The following is a 19,734-nucleotide window of genomic DNA, read 5'->3' as shown; positions in this document are numbered from 1 at the left end:
AAAGCCGTCCTCTATGAAGGACTAAGGAGAGGTGACAACATAGCTTTTTGACCTCTTACAGTCCACTTGTCCAGAAGGATGGTGGGAGCAATTCCAGCTCTGCTATTTAAGAGAACACCTTGTCTCAGTGTGGGAATGCCCTGCTACCTTGTTAAAACTGCTGGGACCTTGTGCTGGGCCCAGCCACCTTTCTTACCCAGTTCCCTTCTCTTCTACAGCTTTCCATCTCCTAGCTGTTGTCCATGCAGCTTGTCACCAAATCCCTTTTTCTGGTCACAGGGGACTCCCGCATTCCTTTTTCCTCTAACACAAAAGCTGATTACATCCAACTCATCACCTTCCAATATTGGAGGGTGGGGGTGAGGGAATAAATATTATTTGAGCAAGACCTAGATGCCACTTTTCACTAAGTATGCTTCTCATTGTGTGGGACTAATACTGCCTAGAAAAGGGGCGTGGCTCAGACTAACGAGAAACCAAAAACCCTTCTCAGACCAGAAACAATAAATGATAATTGAATAGAAGTTTTGTTTTTGTCTGCTCCAAAGCTCCAGTAAGTAGCCATGTGACAGTACAACACTACCTATGAGGTTCAATTCTTAAGTTTACAAAAAATGAAAGTAAAATTCCATATTTCAGGGAGCCAGAATTCTGTGTCGCAGACAATTCTAAGAATCAGTTGCTTAAGGATCAGTTCACCTCTTGGGGAAGTTCCAGTTTGGAACGGTCTGTTCCCTCCTTGGACTGCAGACCCATCAAGTATGGGACAGGAGCATCAAGGAAATGCAGGAGAGAGGCAGGCAGGATGGGGACGTACACGTGTTGCCACTGAAACGGGAACAGCAGGGTGGTGATCCCTTCTGCAACTGTCATGAGACGCTGGTAGTCTGAAAACAAGAGAAAACCCACATAGAATTACGGTATCATTGCATAAAAAAAAAAAAAACCCCGCAAACATTTCAGCATCAGACAGACGGCAGAAGCAAAGCAATCCCAAAACCCACAGGACACTTTTTATGGTTATTCATCAGCCTGATTTAACGTGCAGCGGGAATCTCACTGCCAGTTTTAAAATGTACCGCAGAAATAACACTATGAAAATTTAACTAGACACATTCCACTAGGATATAAAATTCAAACAGCAAATTTAAGATAAACACAGGGAACAGCAGGGCAGAGCTATGTACATGGCTTTGTTGAACTGCCAGAGGAATGGAGATATGCAGAAAGGAATGAACAGAGGAAGAATTGCTGTCAGAGCCTTTTACTCCCCCCCTCTTTTTTTTTTGTTCCTAATTGCTCATTAGGTTGAAATTTCAGTTCCTGCAGTAGCAAGTTCCAAACTCTAAGCCAGCCTGCAAATCCATCTTAGGACAGAATGAAAATTAAGTGTGCAAACATAGAACAAGAGCTTATTTTTAAACACAGCTCTCACGCCCATGCCCCACTCCAGTTCTCTGCTCTCCTGTCAGCATTTTATTATTACTGTGTATGCTACATTTGCTTCCAGCCAGATAAAGATCCTTGTATTACTGTTTCATTTTTCAGAACACCTTCAGGCACTGTCAAAAGATGGCAGCCTCACTTTGGTTAACTATAATTTCTTCAATATCAGGGACCGTTAAACACTCAAAGATGGGCTTCCCTAGTTTAGGACATCTGTATGAGAAGAGTATTTGACACACTTGGCTGGCCTCCTGGTTTTATCTACCATTGAGCACTTCCTGCTAAGCAGCTGCTCAAGGCAGAAGAAAGCAAAAGACATTTTTTCCCTTTCAGGGAACCAAACTAGATGTTAAACAGACTTGTTGGCTAGCGGCACCCTTTTAGGGAATAATCTGGCCATTTAAAATGTTGCGAGGGCCCAACCCCATGGCACAGTGGGAACAGGTGATTTGATCCCCTCTCCACATGACCCCCAGCCCCCCAAAGGCATAGGGGTTCAAACTTTTATGCCTCTCAAGAATATCCAGAGAGGACAGAGGCCTAGCATGACAGGAAATAAAGACAAGCAAGGGATACCAGTGTGTGTGTGTGTGTGTGTGTCATTCTTCTGGGCTTCTCTGTATTTCTCAGACTGTGGCTAGGTGTAGAGAGCCATCTTCCTTCACCCTGCCCCGAGGCAGTGGAAAGAGCTAGCAAGCCTCTCTCCCCATGGGGAGAGACACCTGCTGGCTCCTTTGCTCCTCTCACCACCCCTCCAGGGTGCAAAAAAGCATCTCTCTGTGCCCTGCTGGGGGGGGGGGCGGTAAACAGTCGACAAGTGTTTGTCCTCATTGGGATGGCACTTGCAGACTCCTTGGCTCCTACACCACCTCTCCAGGGTGTAGTTGGTCCCCAGGGCAAGGATTCCCAACCAGGGACCCCTGAATGTCTGCATGAGTTCTGAAGGGGGGGTCCGTGTGAGTTCTCAAGTGGCGTGGTATTGGAAGAGACAGGGTGTCTCTTCAACTTCTACTCTTCTTTCTGGCCTACATGAGGCAGGGTTCCCATAGTAGTAGTAAAGATGGAGGGGTTAAAAGGTGGGCTAATGATGCACGTAGTGATGTCCCTTCTGGAGGCGTGGCAGGGGTATGGCCAGCAGACATCACTTCCGGGGGTCCTCAAAGTCCAATTTTTCAGGGGTCAAAAGCTTGAAAACGGCTGGTCTATTTGCTCACTAACAGCCAGTGTGGGATAGAAGAAGAGATGCACACTTCTCTCTGCATCCTGATTGGGGGGGGGATGGAATGTAAGCAGGCAGAAAGCATTTCTCCCCATTAGGAGAAGCACTCCCTGGCTCCTTAGGCCCCACCAGCTGCCCAGGCAGGGGCTGGTGGAGCTAAAGAGCCGGCATGGGTCTCTCCCCATCAGGAGGCGTGCTTACAGGCTCCCTGACCCCTATGCTGCCTCTCCAGGAAGCAAGAGGCTTTCCCCTGTATTCTGAATAGGTATCATGTCAAATGTTCGAAAGCCTCCTGGTGGGCAGGACTCGCTCTAGAGAATTTCTAATGTTCAGCACATCATCGGAAGGACCTGTTGCTTTTTATGAAGTATAATTTTGCAAAAAGGTACTTTTTTTCACTACCCAAAGTAATCCAACCAAAGAATGGTACGCTCCTATCTGGGATTGTCGTCCTCCTCCAATGAGCACGCAGCTTCAGGAGGGACACACATGGAGCAGTGAGGCAGGTAGGGGTCACCTACCTAGCCAGCCAGATCAGCCGAATCAACCCTGGCATTCAATGAGGTGACAGATATCGCAGCCAGATCGCCCTCACATTTACCAAAGGAGTCTCAAAGTTGCTTACAATCACCTTCCCTTTCCCCACAATGGACAACCTGTGAGGTAGGTGAGGCTGAGAGAGCTCTCATAGAACTGTTCTGCAAGAACAGCTCTAACAGGACTGTGACTAGCCCCAAGGTCAACCAGCTGGCTGAATTTGGAGGAGTGGGGAATCAGACCTGGCTCTGCAGATTACTATCTCACAGGATTGTTCTTGTGAGAATAAAATGAAGGAGAATGATTGATGTATGCTGTTTCAGGGTGAAAGATCAAGTACTAAACGAACTACAGAAATAAACAATCGACATATCTCTATAGTGTACATACAAACCAATTTATGACAGTTTAAACCAGGGGTAGTCAAACTGCGGCCCTCCAGATGTCCATGGACTACAATTCCCAGGAGCCCCTGACAGCAAATGCTGGCAGGGGCTCCTGGGAATTGTAGTCCATAGACATCTGGAGGGCCGCAGTTTGACTACCCCTGGTTTAAACACACAGTAGGGCCATGTGCCAAATTCCCAGAGAAGTTCAGGAGTGTGACTTCCACAATATATGGTCACTGCCTCCATTTCAAAAGAAGAACTGGAACATTTAGCAAGAGCTTTCCTCATATCTGCCATAGATGGGGAGAAGCAATTCCTCAAGTCATTTAGTTCCAGCCATACAGAACTTAATAGAGGTCTTCAGTGAAGCCACCAATGTAAGCCATTCAGGACCTGCTTCTAAGTATTAGCTTGGGAAATATGGATCAAATCCATTCCAACACACACAAAATTTTAATACTGCATTTCACACACTGTGTCGCTTCCCATTACCTCCCCAACAGCAGAGAGTTAATAGGAAAAATAAAAACCAGAGCCATTTCAAGGATATTACATGTTTTCATGGCTGATGTATGGCTGAGAGTCCATTGCCAACCATTTATTCATCCTGGAATTTAAAAACTGGATGGGGAGGGGGTAACTCTCTCTCTCTCATTATGAGCACAAAGATGCTTGCAGAGAAGGGCAATTGCCTGCAGAAAACAAATGCTGTTAATAAGGGCAAAGAGGCAATTTCATTATCTCAACCATTTGAGAGACATGAGCATTAATAATGCAAACAACAGCTTTGATTTTCCACATGGCCAATAGAAAAGATTGCAATTTCTCTCTCACTCACAGACATACGTTGGTTTTAGGATTTAAAATAGCCTTGTTAAATGATTAAAAGGTAGCATCATCACCATCACAAGATATAATATCCAAACCAGGTTTTGGCTGCTGAAAAAGCCACAAAGGGGCATGTAGCATGATGCGTCAACTTGCAATCTGTGCAAGGCCCTAGTCAGCACCAGAAACCCTGCCATGAGCCTACCATAAAAATCTGGAGAGAACATATGCTAGTCCATCATCACAACATTGGCTTCTTATAACATAAGGCAACGAGCACTTACGGAAGGATATGGCAACAATTAATTGAGGGACTAAAGAGGATGCTATTTCAAAATGGCCTCCTAACGTTCAAACTCTTCTCCTTAGCCTACCCATCCCTGTTGCGTCCTCCTTTTTCTCACTGGTTCTCCGTTTGTTCATAGCAATTTTTGTTCTGGAAGATTCCCAGCAACAGAGAAGCTATTTGTGCCACAACGCTGGGTGCTCTAACCCACTGGTCCCCAACCCGCGGGCCGTGGCCTGGCGCCGGGCCATGAAGGCCTCAGCTCCTTCTTCCCTCCCCCCCCCCGAAGTGAGAAGCTCGCCAGGCCGCGAGCAAATCGGCCACCAAAGTGGCCGATTAGCTCGCGGCCTGGCAAGCTTCTCACTTCGGGAGGGGAGGGAAGAGAAGCTTGCCGAGCCGCAAGCTAATTGGCTGCTTTAGCGGCCGATTTGCTTGCGGCCCGGAGGGGCCGGGAGGGGAGGCCGTGGCTGCCGGCATGGCGGCAGCGCAAATGCGCATGCGCGGACTGCCGGGCACAAACGCACGTGCGCGGCAGTCCGCGCATGCGCATTTGCGCTGGGGCTGCCGCGCATGCACGGGCCCCCGGGCCGCTCTCTCCACTCACTACTCAGCAGCTTGCTGACCACTGCTCTAACCTACGTAAAACCAACACACCCTGGAGTGCATTTCCCCCTATCCAACTGCTCGATTAAGCAAGATCTGAAGCCTTTCTTCAGCTCAAATGGTTTTGTTTTTGGAAGAAAGCTCCTTAGGCTAGAGCAGCCTTTTCCAACCTTTTGATTATGGAGGACCCCCTGAAATAATTTTTCAAGATTTGAGGAGCCCCAGAAGTGATGTCAACTGGCCATGCCCCAGGAAGTGACACATCACTGGAAGTGACATCACTACCTATGTCAACAAGGCAGGTTTGAGGAAAACTGAGGGGGAGAGACAGGAGGTGGTTTAAGGTAGGAGTAGATTTGCAGGCTCCCCCCCCCCCCCCAAGTGCAGAAACCACAAGAGAAGTCACTCATGTTCGGGAGGGGGGAAGGGGGAGCAACCAAAGTGGCCGGTTCCCTAGGTTGTGGTTATGTCTATTAAGGCGAGAGGGGAAAGGCTGCAGACCCCCGCTGGAGCTCCTGCGGACCCCCAGGAATCCATGGACCCCTAGTTGGAAATCCCTGGGCTAGATGAAGGCTCCTTAGAAGATGGCTGATTCCATCCCCACTACTTCCACAGAGATCTGATTTCTACCACTAGCAGTTTCATGACTAGTAACTGCAATATTTGGAACAACAGAAGACACGTAACTGATAAAGCAGGAAATTAAACCCCAGTTCTTGTCCCATATTTGTTATGTGTTGAACCCAAGCAGATGTTTATTTAGTGGTGGAGATTTCATGCTCATGTAGCCAAGTCCTTTCAATTCTCTGCTTCTGCTGTCTTCCAAAAAAATTCAGACCACGGACACACTTAAAATTGTGAGTTCACTGCTGGAGAGATGCACGAACCCTTGTGGGGCCACCCTAGGTTCTTGAGAGCATGCAAGGACAGTCTTTTTCAGCTGCCTTTGGGTGACTGTGATCCACCAGTCAGCTGGTAAACTATGTTTCAGCTGTTCATTCACCATCTGCAACCCTACCCTGTGTAATAGTAGATATTTTAACCGGGATAGATTTTCGATTTATATTTTTAACATATATTTACTGTAACTTTTTGTACTGTTTTATCAGATGTATCTTACATGTTGTTAGCAGCCTGGAGTCCTATTCAGTGGAGAGGGAGGAAACTTGAGAAATAAAAAAAATTATCTACCTGTATTATCTAAGAAGAAAGAACGCAATACAAAAATGTGTTTGAGTCCCTGAGATAGTCAAAATTTCAAAACTTTGGCCCCAGTTAAAACAAGATATGTTCCGGCCCCTGCCACTTATCTGTCTCAGCTGGTAATAAGTAAGCAAAGAAGGGCATTTACCCTTACAAGATGCTCCGTCTTCCCTTCAGCTCTTGTAGAGGGTTGCTATAAGAACATTCCCCTTACACTGAGACAATGTTTTTGTGGGAGTGGCGAAATGGACACAAAAGCGCATATATTGTTCCACTGCCCTGCTTATGTAGACATTCGTAGCAACTTGATTGAACCACTCCTTAAAAAGTTGCCAGAACATCATGATGTAGATCAAGCAAAGAGGCTGCTAAGTGATGAGTCCCCCCAGGTGACAACTCAGCTGGTTAAGTCTTGTGCCGCCACCATAAAAATCCAATGCTCTAAATCAGGGGTAGTCAACCTGTGGTCCTCCAGATGTTCACGGACTACAATTCCCATGAGCCCCTGCCAGCAAACGCTGGCAGGGGCTCATGGGAATTGTAGTCCGTGAACATCTGGAGGACCACAGGTTGACTACCCCTGCTCTAAAGTAGCATAATTTTAGGTTCTATTTTATGATCTGTTTTAAATTGCATTATATCAAATGACCATATTCTTTTGCTCTTTTATGTATTAACTTCATACAACTTGGTCTGAACGACTGCAATAAAGTTTGAACTGAACTATCCCAGGGACTCAAGCACATTTTGTATTAAACTTCTTCAAAGTCCTTTAAGTCCATCTATTCTGGCATTTAAGTGAGTGTTCATGTAAAGATGACCATGAATGGAGGAAGACTTGCAAGGATGGGGGAACCCAAATTCTTATTTAAATTGCTTGCACGGATGCACCCAAAACAGCTTTCCTCACTTCTGCAGAGCTGGCAAATTAATTCGTTCATCTCTAGGAGCAATCTTGTGCCAGCTCAATAGCATTCGGTTACTGCTCCTTAGGAAGTTATCCTCAAAAGAGGATTAGTCTTTGAAAACCTGTTGGGAATCCCAAAACTTATCATACTCTTCTTAGTAATGAGAGAAGCCTATACTTTCAAAGCAGTTTAAACTAGAAAAGGGAAACTTCAAGGGACGGCAGAGAAATTCAGATACAGACATGGCTTTAAAAACTAAGGCAGCTGCTTTCTGTAAAAGTCAGATCTGAAGGCTCTAATAATCTCTTTCAAGCGTACTAGAAAAACGTTTTGAACAGACTTAATGTACAACTTATAAACTTCTGAACAAAAGTCACTGAACTTCTAAAGTGCCAGTGTAGACACCAGACTGGCACACCCAACGAGACCTCCAAAGAGACATTTTGGTGGCCAAGTGAATTTTTCGCAAGCAAAAGTGGTTGGCTGCACTAAGATGGACTATCAAGTGAAAATACTTCCACCTCTGTCAGTGGACTGTCCTAAAAAATCAGAGTCACGCAGAGTCACAAAGGGCCCTCCAGTCCAGCACACACTCCCCAGTCCAGCGAATGCAGCAAGACAAAGATGCTCAGTTCTAAAGTGATTAGCTTCATGACGCTTAGCTCTACAGTGATTAAGTCTCATGATATTTCCTTTTTGTAAGCTTTCACATAAAGCTTTGTCTCCCATTACCACGAGTCCTATCTACTGCTGCCAACAGGAACTACGCCCTGCCCTCCTCCAAGTGACAACCTTTCACATACTTAAGACACCCTTTGAAAACACTCTTATTTCTAGATGGGTCTTCAACTTACCTACCACATTGTACAGTTTGTTGACGATATGACAGTATTTTAGCAGGGCAGCCAACAGATACATAAACCGCATTCCACTTACCTTGAGAATAAAGAAGGATCTGCATTTCTAGGAGGACACACGTAAAAACCTGGATGAGGTTCTCCAAGCCCAACAGTTCAAAAGCTTCCCGGAGAGGATAGTCGAACAACGGGAGTTCATTCGGCCCAGGTCTCTGGCAAACGATAGGCTCGTAGACTCCGTATAATTTTAGTGACCTTCCTGGGGGTGGAAGGGGGACTTCATACAGAATGTTATGGATGTAGCTCTCCAGGGGTAACGGTGGGGGCTGCTGAGAAGTGACCGCCTTGTAAAGCTGGATGAGGAATTTCTTGCAGGCTTGCATGAAAGGCAGGGGGGCGATGAGGCAGATCGACTTGGAGACGTACAGGGTGTCCCTGTTGATGTCGTACGAGTTGTAGCGCTGCATCTTTGCCAGCGACGTGGAGTCGCCCTCGTCGAGGCTGCTTGCCAGCGAGTCCATGCTACACGACGACGAGGCGCAGACGCTGCTGCACTGCTCTGCGTTGTGCATCTGATAAAGCGTCTGCATGGCCGTGCAGATTTGCTTGCTCGTGACTTCCTCGTAGAAGGTGAGCACAAATCCATAGGTACGAGAACCATCTTCCCTGGTGATAATGAAGGAGTGGAACTGAGGGTCTCTGTTATCTGTTTGAGTCCTGAAGGACAGCCCTTTGGGCATGCATAACTGCAGGAGGAGGAAGGAGAAAAACATGTAGGTCAGTAGCCAGTAACTTCAGTGAGGCCAATTTGCTAGAGCACAGGCTCCAAAACTGTAGAAAATGAGCAGCCTGTAGAGGGCACATGTTCAGTAGGGATTCTGGACTGTCGTACAGATTAAAATAATGTTGCTTTGGTAGCGGCTACCACTGCAGGGTTGGTTTTATTCTCTCTCATATACTCCCAGTGTGTTTTTCAAAAACTACTCTTCTTGTCCTTGAACTTGGGTTGGCTCAAAAAGACTGGATTTCCCTGTGTTAGAATCTCTCTTGTACAATTAAAGCCTGCCCTCTTAAAATACAGATTTCCACTCTCAATCTCCAAAGGACACTGACTTTGAACAAAGCCAACAGAATGACTTGGCAACTAGACCTCGTGCTATAACAACGCAATTGTTCATACATTTATTTAAAGCTTCACGCACCCTCCAAAGCTGACACTTTCTCCAGCAGAATGGATCTCTGAAGACCGATGGATTCTGGGAAAAGTCAAGGCCCACTTGGAGGCTGGCAACCTTAATATTTCTTAGCAGGAATGCCTCATCTGCTCTCCAAAGCACAAGGAAGCTCAGGCAAGAGTTTCAACAAAGCCAACACAGCACTCTTAGTATGTAAAAACAGACACACTACTCTGTTTCAGTGTTCTGAAAATGACTTTGGATTACTCAGATGAAAGAATCTTAAGCATCTAGCAATCTAGGTTGCCAGAAACATGCAATAAAATCCTGTGCAGCATCTAAAACACGTGCTCCTGAGTATTTGAACTTTACTGCCTGTTCTGCAGACAAGTTACGAGCATCGAAGAGCTCAAATGAAAATATCTTGTGCAGAACCAAAGGTTTATCCGTCAGAAGCCCTGGAGTGAAAGAGGTGACCTTTGCTGCCCTCTAAAGGATACCTGTGGACTATAAAACCCTTTTACCAGTAGGAGGGAGTCATGCAGAACTAAGCAAGGAATCAATTGCTCACACTGCATGCACAGTTTTGCTCCTGGATGTCAAACAGATCTGTGCATGGAAGAGAGAAATAGGCTTACAAGAGAGACAGCTCAACCAACAACAGATCCTGTTTAAACAATTACCAGATTGGAAAATAATACTATCTCCTCACTGAGGGAGGGGGTGATCCCCTCTTTTCACACTGATCAGGACCCAGAGCTATTTTATTCCCACTAAACAGCTTGGGCATCTTGTCCTTTTCCTCTGAACACCAGACCTGACCCCAACCAACCGACCCACTGAGTTTAAAAGTCCGCTCAGCTTCTAAAGTGCTTAATCTCATGGGGTGTGAATGTCAGGAACCCCCATGTATTTCTGCCATGATTATATCTCTGCTGTGATTTAATGTGTCCATCTAGCCTGGCCTGTTATGAACTGATGTAACCCAATTGCTTTTGTTTGACACCCTAAGACTAATTTCCTGCTGTTATATTTTATGCATACCAACCTCCCCAAACATTCCTCACCTCCTCTACCGGATTGCCCCTCTCTTTCCCTCCCCATTTGGTTCTTTTAGTTCCCACATCTTCCTGTCCCCCAATGGCTGGATTGTTATCTCCGTATTATGACTTCTTTTGAAATTTGCCTGGTTCGAGTTCCCAGGGCAGGCACCTATATCTCCTACTCTTTACTTTGTGAGTCAGTCCTGACTATGCCTTCAACGTATATGCTTGCATTCCTAATAAGGAAACTTTAATTCAAAAGAGTTTGCTTATTTAGAATTTGAAGTCTCTCACAGTGAGAACCAAAATCTGAACAGTTAGACCCCAATGACATCAGTGACCAAGTTGGGCAGGGAATTTATTTTGTTTGCAGGAACATTCTGTTTTGAAATCCCCAGTTGGCAGCCCAAGGCTGAGAGCAACAGGTTCTTCATGTAATCTGTGGTGTGTGATGATTGGGCCCCAGAGCCAAGAGCAAGTTTTATGCCTAAACAGGAATCTTAACCCTGGTGACTCAGACCTGTCCACACTGGCTCTTCAACTAGACTTTGTGGCAGCAGAGTGGTGCGTCTAAACCCAGATCTGTTGTTTGATTTTTAGATTATATTCACTGCATTATAGCAGAAATCTGCCCCTATTGTAGGGCTGGGGACACGGGATTTCCCATCCCCAGATGCTGTTGTCCTGCTCCTGCTGCTGCCTGAAGTGGTGGGAGAAATATTCTCTTTAAAAAAACCCGATATCCTCGTACAGTTACTGGACATGCTTAATGGAAGTGGCAAAGGGTAGCTCCAGGAATCACCAGAAACTCTATGGTTTTACCACCCTTTGTCACTTCTGGCGACCGCTTCCCATAAGTACTTAAAAAACATCTTCTCCCATCATGCTGCCTCCCCCACAACCCTCCTGCTGGATGCTATCATCATCATCTTAGGGGTAGTCAAACTGCGGCCCTCCAGATGTCCATGGACGACAATTCCCATGAGCCCCTGCCAGCAGGGGCTCATGGGAATTGTAGTCCATGGACATCTGGAGGGCCGCAGTTTGACTACCCCTGATCTAGAAAATGGGGTAGAGAGAGAGAGATACATCATAAGCATGCAGATATGGAATATAGAATCCTCCTACCCACCCATTCTAGCCTGTGATTCTTGCGGTTGACCCCCCCTTCTCAACAGACTTCAATACAATTTGCTTTTTCAATTACTCTGTCCCCACCACACCACTTTATTTTACACTATTCAATTCAGGTCAGCCCTAAACCCATAAATTTGCTACCATCTGTCTAATTTAGGCCTTCGTTTCTTGGCCTCGTTCACTGTTATGTCAGAGCTAATTATCCATACCACTTTGAGGCAGAGGGAAGAGGAGAGATTTCCGAGAAGGACCTGAATGAGGAACTCTAAATCATGGGGTCATCGTAACAATTAAGGTAATAACGAATTCTACATACAAAGTCAGCCACTTAGAACGTCATCATAGACAAATAAGACAAAACAAACAAAAAACCCATTTCACCAAGGGTTACAGACGTGGAGGTATCTAGAATCAGTGTCAGCCCACAGCAGTGCAATCCTAGTTGAGTTCCATCCTTAGAAGCCCTACAACTTTAACTGGTTTACAAGGGTATAACTCCATTTAGGATTGCACTGTAAAACTAGAATGTTTATCAGATGTCAAATGCAATCCATCCATTAACGCCAGAATCTGAATTTGACCTGAAGAGTAATAATAAAATATGCTCAAGTCTAGAACTGTCAGACCAATGAATCACCCATGCAAAATCCCTTTTAAAGCTAATTCACAGGCTAACAAAACGACTCAGAGAATCAATAGTATGATTTGATTTAATTCAACTGATGGACTTGGTTGACATAAATCATCAAATTGCAGTACGGGCCAATTTTGGAAGGCAGCCACTCATTGGCTTGAAATGTTTCTATAGGGAAGGAGGTGGTGTTGGCTCCATCAGTGTAAGCAGGGGGATATTTTCCCAGTGCAGGGAAAAGACTAGTATCTCAGGCCTGTTGTTTGCCAAAGAGTTTCTTATTTCTAAAATCAGTATGCTATCAAAAAGCATCCTTACAAATAGCAGGAAGAATACAACAGAAGCTACAGACGTGGTTCCCAATCTTTCTGAGCCTGCAGGTACCTGTGCAATTCTGCCACACTATGAACTCGATGTTTCAGAAAGTATTTGCATATTTTTTAGCATGCATCAACAACGGAGTTTTGCCGTAGGCTAACCTTCAGTGAACCTTCAGCATTCCCCTCCAAGGAACATCACCTGCCTCTGCTCGTACAAAGAAGAAAGAAGCTGACTTGTGACTGAAGTTTTAATTCTGTAATTCAAAATAGCCAGAATGAGACCCGGTAACAACTTCGTTTTCAGAAATTAATATCTTCGTCAGTGGCTTAATATGTCTCAAATGTTTCAATGATTTTAAATTCCTATTCTTTATGGTATTGCCTTCCAGTATTACCTGGCCCAAAGGGTCCAATGTTTAAGAAGTGTGGAGTGAATTGTGATCAAAGCCTACTAATGTTTCAAAATCACTGACACATTTCAGATATATTAAGCTACTAACAAAGATATTAATATCTGAAAACCAGGTTGTTGTCAGGTCTCATTTGGGCTATTTTGAATTACAAAATAACATCTTCAGCCTCATGTCATCTTGTTTCTTCTTCCTCCGGATTCCCCGTCTGGCTGGTCTTCTTTTTGCTAAGTATTTGAGCTCCAGTGTTAATTGTTTTTAATTGTTTTAATGATGTGTTTTTGTTGCTTCTCATGATTTTTATTACATGTATTTTAGTATAAGTTTTAATTATATATGTTTTAATTTGTTAGCTGCCTTGGTGGTCCTTATCAACAAGGTATTGCTAGAAGAGAAATGTTATTTCAAGGAAGGCTATTTCCAGTGAATGTTTTGTAAAGATGATTACCTTCCAAAACTTAAGTTGTAATTCATTTGTTATGAAGTTCTAACCCACTTTTCCCATTTCTTTTAGAAAGGAGACTTAAACCAACAACTGAAACAGGTTTTAACACCCATAATCTGTGTTATCAACATACAAAATTACCACAAAGCAAACCTCCACCAGTTATCATCCAAACACCACTGACCGAAAATGTTTGTAATGTAGGTGAATACAGACATATGGGCTTTTCTCCTTTTTAACAGGTATTCCATGCATTTACAAATCAAAGTTCAGAGTTTGCAGATTGTTTTTGTACAACCAGTGGTGTACATTTTTCATCATTGTATAAATATAGCAACATTTTGCACTGATGTAATGGCAAGGACATGTGATTACTCAAACCCAGATGTAACCAATTTATGTAAAATATTCTATTACATATTTTTCAGGTCAGATAAAAAAATAAACACAATCATTGAATAATTAAGACAGTTGTTAACAAATGAAACCATGCAGATAAGCCAACAAACAAAGAATAGTAAAGCATTATTAAGTCAATCATGCAAGATATAATACTAAGCAAACAGCCATGATCGACATTTAAAACAAGGGGAAATAATAAACTTTAAAAGCTCTTGATGCTACTTTTGAGCCACAGGCAGCTTAAAGGAGCAACCAGAAACCATTAATCTCAGCATGTTCTACCAACACGGCTTAATGAATGCAATTTGAAATAGGAGATTTTTCAAAAAGACACTTAAGAAGCTCTTTACCAACAAAACAATTTGTTTAATAAGAAATATTAACAGCTCTTCACTTTCCCAGGAGAGCTTAAATGCCAGCAAGGTAACTGATAATAATCATTCACAATATTTATTCTTACAAATTTAAATGAATACTTCACTTCCACTGCAATCCAAATACACTTCTTGGGAAGCTGCTTCAAATAGACTTCATAGGACTTACTTTCAGCCAAATATGGATGGGATCACGCAATGAACTTGTGCATGACTACCACCAACCATTTGATTTAGGACTGAATAAACAAAATGTTAGCTGACATATTCACAGAATCCCAAATGGACAACCTTCCTCTTCCAATTTTCACGCTGTGCATCTAGGAGATGGGTTTAGGGGAGAAACTAAAGAAGACAACAGTTTGTTAGGATGGGGTTAATCTATTTTGTCAATGAGGCTTATTCTACATACCATGTTGACTGCATCCTGATCAAAGGGGTTCCATTCTATGTTCTGGGGATAGTGAGCCAAGACCTTGGACTTGAACGTTCTTCTTAAGGGACTCTGGTCAAAATTTTCTCCTGCAAGCAATGAAATAGAAACAGTCAATGTAAACAAGACAACAAAATATTCAAAGCCTGTTCTGGTCAGAGAGACAGAAACAAAATTGGGGTTGGGAGGGAAAGACTCAGATCTTTTAACTTGCAGCTCCACCCCCTTTAAAGGAGCTCTAACAGAGCTGAGGCATTAATACCTCAGTATTTTCATTCTGACAGCAAGAAAGTTGGTTCATTTGAGATGTAGTGATAAATGTGGACCAAATTGAAAGGCTGCAGAGGAGAGCGAAGTGGATGATTCAGGGCCTGGCAGTCTTCAAGCAGTGGCTGGACGGATACTTATCCTGGATGTTTTAGGCTGATCCTGCACTGAGAAGGGGGTTGGACTAGATGGCCCTATATGACCCCCTTAAAAATTTTATCATTTATTCTGCATCCTTCTACTGGTCTGCCATTTCATTTAAACTGCTGTTGTCTTGCTGGCAAGCTGAGCTCCTACCTAGATTTAAAATTAGCATTCTAAAATTTCTGCTTGTACTGTTGATTTATTCGTTCACTTTGTATACTGCCCTCACTATGACGTCTATATATGTCACAGGTACAACTAGCAATATCCAGCCTAGTTACAAACTTCTTGCCAAAAAGCTCAAAAGGTTGCCACGGGGACTTGCATGATACCTACCAGGCTCTTCCTCCTTCCTTTTGTTGGCATTGAACATCTTCACTTCTCATCTGTCACCTGCCTTCCTGCTCTATTAATTTCAAGAACTTCCAGCAAGACGTTCCTGGGAGTTATTCCACAGGGTATTTACAAGGAGTAACGCAGAAAGACCACTTTATCTTATTGAAATTTTACCCATGAAGTTCAATGGCTGACCAGTTTATTTATTTAGAAAATGTTTAAGCTACCTCTGCAGGGAATCACCAGCTGACAAGTTATCAATTACAATCCAGGAATAAAAAAACCCAGGAAGAAAATAGAAGCAGGTAACATTGAACAGCTTTTAGACTAGAAAGACATGATCAAATGGGGGTAAGAATCAGACGCTGTTCCTTTCCTCCTCGTCTTCATTTTCATCCTGCCTCCCAGTAGGTTTTTGAATGGTTCGCCTGGATTTTTACTCATTTGCCAAAACCAGTCCCACTCCATATGCTTTCTTCCTTGGATCTCCTTGGGCTACTGCCCAGAACTCACAAGGAGATCTCTTCCCAGATCTCCAAGTAGGGACTGCCAATCCCCAGGAGGTGACTGGAGATCTATAACTGGTATCCAGGTTACAGCAATCAGTCTCCCTGGAGAATATGGCTGCACTGGAAGGTGGTATCTACAGCATTACACCCCACTGAGGTCCATCCCTTCTCCCAAACCCTGCCCATCCAAGTCTTCAAATCCACACCCCCCCAAATCTCTAGGTATTTCCCAACCCAGAGCTGGTAACTCTCTCCAATTCCCCCACTTGTTTTCAGATCTGAATTCCATTTGGACACCTGCCTTCCCAGTGCTGGACAATCTGAGGACTCCGCATTATCGTGCAGTAATGCTCATTTTTCTGCAGAAGAAGTGGAGAAACCCTCCACCTGAATGATCATTAAGGCACACGCAACATCTTAAGGTACATCCTGTCAGAAACACTGATTACCTCCTCTGCAACTATGGAAAAATACTATGCAGGCAACTAAGGTTAGCAACTTCCAGACGGGGCCTGGAGATCTCCCAGAATTAGAACTGACTACAGCAATCCATTGCTCTGGATAAAATGGCTGCTTTGGAGGTGGATTCTATGGCACACCCCAATGACATCTTCTCTTCTCCAAACTCTACCCTATCCAGGCTCTACCCACCGATCTCCAGGCATTTCCAACTTGGAATTACAGGTAACATATTGAGTTGCATCCAGGTTCCCATGAATGGGGAACGCCTGCAGAAACATGTATTTCCTGCTTTTCATCTCCTACATCCCTGAAAAGCCACTGAGAGTCAGGGTACTATAAGACAATGTCATATCCTAAAAAAGGGAAACTCAAGATGCGTACACACACACACACACACACACACTTGCATTCCCTTTTCTTGATGTGGCATCAGGGGACCATAACAATCTACGCAGACCTTGCTGTTTATACTTCTGTAAGACTGAGTTCATCTATTCAGCCTCATTTACCTTAAAAGTCCTCACTATGGCCCATTATGCACGGGCCGTACTACCCGCGTTGGCGGCAGCAGCGCTTCGGGGAAAGTCCCCAATAACATTCACTGCTGCTGCCAGCGCGGGCGCCTCCCAGCCCAAGGCTACAGAAGGCCCGCGTTAAGCATAATCGCCTGCACCAGGCCTGTTGGCCTACTCTGCCCTGACCCTACGGTGTCCCTTAAGAGACACCGCACGCTCCTGCAGGCTCCGTGGAGGCACGGAGCTTGCAGGGGCGACCCCCTGGCCCCACCAGTGTGTTGGCCTGGCCCCTCCCCACCTCCCCCACCCCCACTGCTTCACTTACCATGGCCAGCAGCGATCTGGCCCTCCTGGCCCTGGCGTAAAGCGTGTGTGCCCTATGCCGGGGCAACCCAGCATGCCCCGCTCCTGTGTGTACATGGGAAATGGCGGGGCAATGGCACGGCGCCAGCGTGGGGAAGCTGCCGCCGTGCATAAAGGGTCTATAAATGGACAGCTCAGAAAAGCAGATGTTCGCTATTATATGGGCAGTTCAGAAAACCAAAAAGGACTGGCTACAGTGTTCTGCAGAAGGACATGGATACCACCAATCAAAGGACCCCTAAATCCAAAAAGAACAATTATCCTGCAGCGTGGAACAGTTCTACGCAGGCTTATCTTCAAGGTGCACACAGAACCTGGACTGCAGCCAGCGTTCAGAAATTCAGAAAACTGTGATATTAGAGCAGCTACGTTTGTGTAAGCCCTGCTCCCCAAAGAAGAATGTTGGCTTTTGATATCTACAATGCAAATAGAAATTTCTTAGGCAGCAGAAAAATACACACACTGAAGATTTTCCAGAATTCCTGTTGTTTGTTTGCTGTTATTTACAACTCTCTTGCGTACGGGGTAAGCCACACTCCTGCAAATTATAACTCACAAAACCTATGCTGCATAGCATGGCAGACTCTCATGGGGTTGATGGCCGTATCCTGCTTTTTGTTACAAACACAGGAAATCTGCAGGAATCGAGAGCAGGTGGCCCTTAACCTTTTGAGTCCAGAATTCTGACACGGCATAATGGGTGCAACAACAAAATGGATGCTGTAGGAGGAGGAGTCAGCCACATAATGATTGCTACAGCTTAACGTTGGTAACTTGTCCTCTTACCGCATGATCGTTACGTTTACTCAATTTGGTGAGGTATCTTGTCAAAAGCCTTTTGAAAGTCCATGTATATAAAGTCTACTGGATCAATGTTATTTACATGCAATTCACTTTCTCAAGGAGGGTTAAAATAGGCAGTAAGGAAGTGAAAACTTGCCTGGAGCTGTTAGCAAACCAAATGTTTCACCCACCACCCCTCCAACAAGAATTTAACACTGTTCTGTATTTTTAATATAGCCCCGAATCTAGGGGTCAAGGGCCAAATCCCCTGGGAGAAAAGAAGTTCTCTAAAAAATGCTGAACCATTAGAATTAAAACTGAGTGACAGCAGAAAGATGGTTGGTGTGACACACAAGTGCCGTAGATACTCCCTAAGGCAGCAGGGGATATTTTTATATTTGATAGTGGCAGGCAACACAATACAATTTTTAGCTTAGGGTAAGGCTAAAAATGTTTGACGCTGAAGCTAAGAAGACCTTTAAGGGTTTGCTACATAAGATGGGTTCTTTTATGGATTAAGGATGGGTTAAATAACAGGAAGCAAAGAGTAGGATTCAATGGACAAATCTCACAGCAGATGGAAATAAGCAGTGAGGACTCACAAGAATCGGTATTGGGACTGGGACTATTTAATTAATTTGTTTGTTTGTTTATTATATTTATATACCACCCTCCCCGAAGGCTCAGGGCGGTTTATATAAAACAAGAACGATACAGATACAGTCCACTGTCATGATGTCCACCAGACCTGCTTGTTGTCAGTTCTGCTGGCAGGGGCTCGTGAGAATTGTAGTCCATGAATAGAAGAAGAGGAGAAGAAGAAGAGTTGGTTCTTATATGCCGCTTTTCCCTACCCAAAGGAGGCTCAAAGCGGCTTACAGTCGCCTTCCCATTCCTCTCCCCACAACAGACCCCCTGTGGGGTGGGTGAGGCTGAGAAAGCGCAGATATCACTGCCCGGTCAGAACAGTTTTATCAGTACCGTGGCAAGCCCAAGGTCACCCAGCTGGCTGCATGTGGGGGAGCGCAGAATCGAACCCGGCATGCCAGATTAGAAGTCTGATTCCTAACCACTACACCAAACTGGCTCTCATATCTGGAGGACCACAGGTTGACTACCCCTGCTGTAGGGAAAGGCTGCAGTGAGCTGCCAATTCAGGCAAAACAAAGTGGCAAGAATATTCTGGTTGCCAAATCCCACACTTGTTTTGGAAGTTTTCCGTAGGTCCAGGATCTGGTCTGAATAATTGATGGAAAAAGAAGTTCTTGTCTTACTGGCCATATCTTTTTTTGGCCTACCGGTAGTGTACAACCCAAATTTCTGCTGGGTGTTTCCCAGCAAAATCTGCACTCAACGCCTCAGAGAAAAGCAAGTCTCTACCAATTCGAGTCTTGACAGCTGCCAGTTTAAGCTTTCAGCATTACTATTTTTCGTGCAACACCCTTGTGTATTTTACCGCTTTGCCCATGCTAGTTCTGTGCTCGTCTTCTTCCACCCGGATTACGCGAGAATTCTTGCAGGAGTGAGATTTAGAATACACCCTGGGCTTTCGTGGATCATGGAGAGATTCATGGAGGGTAAATCTGTCAATTGCTACTGAGGGGAACCTCCATATTCGGAGGCACTAAGCCTCAAAATCCCAGAGCCAGGAGCCAACATCAGAGGAAGACCTCGGCCTCTGTGTCCCGTTGTTGGCCATCCAGAGGAAC

General features: G+C 44.6%; 1 protein-coding gene across 5 annotated transcripts in view; it reads right to left on the bottom strand.

The window, feature by feature from the left end:
* Positions 1 to 19,734, bottom strand: part of DENND5B (DENN domain containing 5B) — a 136,433-nt gene that overhangs the window by 59,807 nt on the left and 56,892 nt on the right. For all 5 annotated transcript variants that reach the window (XM_077339915.1, XM_077339911.1, XM_077339912.1 and 2 more), the window contains 3 exons: positions 14,626 to 14,735; positions 8,356 to 9,022; positions 700 to 887 (listed from right to left, as the gene is read on the bottom strand). In XM_077339915.1, the coding sequence (XP_077196030.1) occupies positions 700 to 887; positions 8,356 to 9,022; positions 14,626 to 14,628 (858 nt within the window). In that variant the 5' untranslated portion in view covers positions 14,629 to 14,735. The remainder of the gene's footprint in view (positions 1 to 699; positions 888 to 8,355; positions 9,023 to 14,625; positions 14,736 to 19,734) is intronic.

The sequence above is a fragment of the Paroedura picta genome, chromosome 5 (assembly GCF_049243985.1).
Source record: "Paroedura picta isolate Pp20150507F chromosome 5, Ppicta_v3.0, whole genome shotgun sequence".
Classification (NCBI taxonomy): Eukaryota; Metazoa; Chordata; class Lepidosauria; order Squamata; family Gekkonidae; genus Paroedura; species Paroedura picta.
This window is presented reverse-complemented; position numbering and strand designations above follow the sequence as displayed.